This window comes from Hipposideros armiger, unplaced genomic scaffold (genome assembly GCF_001890085.2).
Source record: "Hipposideros armiger isolate ML-2016 unplaced genomic scaffold, ASM189008v1 scaffold_1, whole genome shotgun sequence".
Classification (NCBI taxonomy): domain Eukaryota; kingdom Metazoa; phylum Chordata; class Mammalia; order Chiroptera; family Hipposideridae; genus Hipposideros; species Hipposideros armiger.
Genome location: NW_017731351.1, coordinates 6459050 through 6463847, shown reverse-complemented (window position 1 = coordinate 6463847; position 4798 = coordinate 6459050). Strand labels below are relative to the sequence as shown.

The 4798-nt window shown below is 44.2% G+C and overlaps 1 protein-coding gene across 3 annotated transcripts in view; it reads left to right on the top strand.

The window, feature by feature from the left end:
• Positions 1–2343: 2343 nt before the first annotated feature.
• ADAD1 (adenosine deaminase domain containing 1) overlaps positions 2344–4798 on the top strand; it is a 116713-nt gene continuing 114258 nt past the window's right edge. For all 3 annotated transcript variants that reach the window (XM_019667181.1, XM_019667112.1, XM_019667266.1), the window contains exons 1-3: positions 2344–2529; positions 2864–3043; positions 3804–3992. In XM_019667181.1, the coding sequence (XP_019522726.1) occupies positions 2427–2529; positions 2864–3043; positions 3804–3992 (472 nt within the window). In that variant the 5' untranslated portion in view covers positions 2344–2426. The remainder of the gene's footprint in view (positions 2530–2863; positions 3044–3803; positions 3993–4798) is intronic.

Genomic DNA, 4798 nt, shown 5'->3' with positions numbered 1-4798 from the left:
TAACACAACTAAAACTGAAACCCTAGTGCTAGAGTCATAATTTTGTATTCTGCTAGACCATCTTATCTATTACCTGCCTCATCTCTGTATCCCCCCCTAATACGCACCCCCCATAGTTGAGGGCTATAGGAGTGTTATTATGTCTACTAGTCAAACTTACCAGAGAAGTAAATTCTATGCCTACTTTGGACCTAGTGTCTAAGATACTACCACCAGACAGTTACTTCATAAAACAAAGGAACTAAAAATTAATTTGTTCCTTACTTGAGTCCTGCTTCAGATATTAATTCTCGGCTTCAAAGACACAGTTATGCCAGTAAGTTCTCAATGTTAAAATTTTTCCCATAGCTTTGAATAGTATTGATGTATGAGATTACAAAACATGACATAAGTATAAACTTTATTTCTGGGACTTACTGTGATAATGCTATAAAAAAAGGGGCAGTTTAAAGTAAATTTGCAACTATTCATAATATCTGTGGCTCTGTTAGAAAAGACTGAGAAAACCACGTTTGTGCATTGCTGGTGGGAATGTAAACTGGAACATTATGGGAATTCCAGGAGGAGAAAAGAAAGGGACAGAAAGTATACTTAAAGCAATAATGGCTAAGAACTTCCCAAACCTGGGGAGAGAAACAGAGATCCAGATCCAGGAGGCCCAAAGGACCCCAAACAGGTTGAACCAGAATAGAGCTCGTACACCAAGACACATTATAATTAAGTTGTCAAAAGTCAAAGAATTTTGAGAACAACAGGAAAGAGAAAAGTTACATACAAGGGAGCCCCATAAGACTATATGCAGAATTCTTAATAGAAACTCTTCAGGCCAGGAGAGAGATGGACGACATATTCAAAGCAATGAAAAAAAAAATGACTGTCAACCAAGAATTCTACACCCAGCAAAGCAGTCCTTCTGAAATGAAGGATAAAGACTTTTCCAAACAACCTGAAAAAGTTCATCACCACCAGACCTGTCTTAAAGAAATGCTAAGGGTAGTTCTTTGGAAGTAAAAGAAAAAAGTTAACATTACAAAAACACAGAAAGGTTTAACTCTCTCCAGTATAACTCTCACTGGTAATGGTAAATATAGTCATGGTTAGATTCCGCAATATGGCAATAGTGGTACATAATTCACTTACAACTCTAGTTTAAAATTCTGCATTGAGTTATTACAAAAAATAGAGAACAGAAAGACAACCCTAGACAAACCAAAGAAAGAAAAGATCCAAGTCACACGTGTGGTCAATTAATTTATGACAAAGGAGCAAAAATATACAATGGGGAAATGTTAGTCTCTTCAACCAATAGTGAAAACTGGACAGCCGCATGCAAAAGAATAAAATTTGGATCATTGTCTTACACTATACACAAAACAATGAACTCAAAATGGATTAAAAACTTGAACATAAGACCCAAAACCATAAAACTCCTAGAAGAAAACATGGTTATAAGCACCTTGACAATAGTCTCGGGGATAAGTTTTTGGATTTGACACCAAAAGCAAAAGTAAACAAGTGGGACTACATCAAACTAAAAAGCTTCTACACAGCAAAGCAAACCATCAACAAAATTAAAAGACAACCTATAAAACAGAGAACATATTTGCAAATCATATAAGCCTGATAAGGCATAAATATCCAAACTATATAAAGAACTCATACGACTCAATAACAAAAAAAAAACACAAAGAATCCTCTAAAAAAATAATGGGGAGAGGATCTGAATAGACCATTTTCCAAGGGAGACACACAGTCAGCCAACAGGTACATGAAAGGTGCCTAAAAATATTTCCAACCGTCTTATCAGCGAACACCTTCAACTTTTGTTAGAGCCAAGACTTGAAGGCAGTCATGCCGGGTTTGTCAAACGCATTACGAGAGGTATTAGCTCTCGACACCCCCGCCCACCCGTTGTCACGATTCAGTGTGTGGCTCCACCTGCGACACCGTGGAAGCCGAGCCTTGTCCACAGGCGCCCTGTCCGCGGACAACCGGGGATAAAGCGCAGGGTTTCCTTGAGGCCACCGCCCAACACACACACCCGGGGGCCACGCGGCGGGCCTCCAGGGCGGCCCCGGTCCCGGGCTGTGCGAGAACGGCGCGCGGGCCTCGGGCCCGAGAGTGAAAGTGGAGGCCGACCTGCGCCGCCGTCTCTGCCGTCCCCGGCCGAGAGGGTGGCGGGGGAGCCCCAGGCTCAGCGCCCCAGACGCGCATAAACCGGCGTCGAGCGCCCGTGCCGCTCGGAGGCGCCGCACGCTCAGTGACGCAGAGGCGGGGCTCGGAGACGGTTGGTGATTGGCCGAGGCGGCGCGTCCGTCTGGGCCTCGCAGAGCCGCGCGACGCTGCCTTGGGAAGCTGAGGTGTCTGCCGCGCGGCCGCCGCGCGAGGCGGCCCGGAGTGGGAGGTTGGGGCTGGGGGAGGAAGCGATGGCGTCTTCCGGCGAGCACCGTGGTCCGAGGCCGGGCCTCCGACCAAGCCTGAGCTTCCCGTCTGCGGGGCCCGGCATGCAGGGCCGGAAGGACGACTTCGGTAGGTGGGCGTGCGGCCGGGGCGCGGAGGGGCCGCCGCGGGCCTCGTGTCGCTCCGGCCTCTCCGTCTCTTCTTTGTTGTTGACCCCGCAGGCCTCTCAGGCCCTTCTTTCCCCCTTTGTCGCAGCGCTTCGGGAAGGGAGTTAGCAGACATGGGCTCCGGGCCTTGTGAGTCACAGAGCAGTCATGACGTCAGTTCAGAACTGCAGTCCGTGTGCGTGTGTGTACGTGTGTGTACACACACGTTTATGAAAACGCGGTGGTTTGTTATTTCAGAGTATTTTGAACCTGCCGCATTGCTTCTCATTTTCTGCCCATCTCCTGATGACTCGCAGGTGAGAAATCGCCCGCCAACAATGCCTGGCTTCAGAGCTCCCGGGTCCCCAGCTTTGCTCAGATGTTGAAGAGGAACTTGCCGGTTCCGCCGTCAGCCCAGATGGTGACTACACCCGCTGCCCATTCCTCGGAAAGTTGCACCCTGTCGAATATGGCATCCAAGGTTACACAGGTGACAGGTAGGACTCGTTTTTTTGTTTTCATTTGCAATAACGCCTAAGCTGTCTGAGACTTTGGGATGGCCAGTGCGTTCTTTTGAGCCTCCGGTTTAAGTGTTTCCTGGATATATATGTTCATGGACCTGTGGCTGTCTCCCACCCGGAACTCCAGTTGCACTCCCACCTGGAGAGGAAGCCTGTAGAAGTTCTTCCCCTTACTGGTCACTTAACTGTTTTTTGCCAATTCGCTGTTCACGCGTGTCTTGCTATGTTGAGGTGAGGCTGTGTTGTCCCTTCAGGGAAGGGATTGGACTGATGCTGGTTTGTAGTCCACGTATCACTTAATGTGAAGTATAAAGCAGGGACAAACACACTGTAAAAATTCGGTTGAGCTCAGTGTGAGCGGAAATATAAAATAGTCAATGGGACCCAGGTCTGTGTCTCGCCTCATTGGTGACATCGTGTGTAAAAATGGCTTAGAGTGCTCTGGAGATCTTGACATTACTAAAATTCTAGGATTATTTGATATCACTTAATGGTGTGACAGTGATAGCCCTTCTTTGCAAAATAGCCTTAGTACTCCAAAAGACATGTACAGTAGCAGAGCGCCCTTGTCATTTGCTCCAAAGCTGTTTAGTATTATAGACACTTGTATGTAATGAAAACATGTATGACTAAGTGTGTCAGGGATAATCTCCAATTTTAGGAAAGGGTTTCGTGGTTTCACTTGGCTTGATTTCTTTATTTTACCAATTTGACAACTGTAAACATTTATTTTTAGGTAATTTTCCAGAACCATTGCTTTCCAAAGGCCTTTCATCTATTTCGAATCCTGTCCTTCCTCCGAAAAAAATACCTAAGGAATTTATAATGAAATACAGACGTGGAGAGATAAACCCTGTGTCAGCCTTGCACCAGTTTGCACAAATGCAGCGAGTTCAGCTTGACCTGAAGGAAACAGTAACAACAGGCAAGTGCGAAGTTGTATCTGCTATTACAGAATTGGAAAATATTTTCCCATTAAAAGCAGAGCATACAAGTGGTACTACATTTGATTATTTCCTATTTTCATGTAATGTTGGGGTTAGATAACTACTAGCATTTCTGACAAGTATATATAAAAACGAGAAGTTTTTATATTAATATTTAGCCTTTTGAGCCCCTGCAAATAACTCATATACAAAATTTTTATAATGATTGGATTTTAATTTTTTTTTGCGTATGGCTAATTCAGCTGAAATCTCATCAGCCTGGTGGATTACTTTCAGGTGTAAATACTTGTAGAATAATCGTGCTTTTTAAGGATGTTAAATATTTGGACTGTGATTATCTCATAACATCCTGAGTGGGATTCTATGATGTTGATGCCTAACAAAAATTATGGTCAAATTTGGCTTCTGAAATTCAAGGATCAGAGGCAAAGACAGCACATGATTGATACGTGTCTGCAGACCTGACTATTTTCTTCGTTCTCTAAACCTAGTCACTTTGTGACCAGTGACTATGAAGAACTTTAGGAAAGTGGAGGGATAAGAGAAGAAATGCTCTCAAGAGGCCTCGACAGGCCAAAAATGAGAGTCAAAGAACCACAGTCTTTTAAAAAAATCTTTATAAGTGTACATACATGCATGTACATGTATGTGCTGTATACACACACACACACATTTTCAAGTAGTTTGGTTATTTTAATGTTAGTATCTTCCTGATACTAACTTTTGCCAATATGGGTCTCAAAGTTAGAATCTTTGCCAAAGAATTAAAGCTTTTGAGACTAGT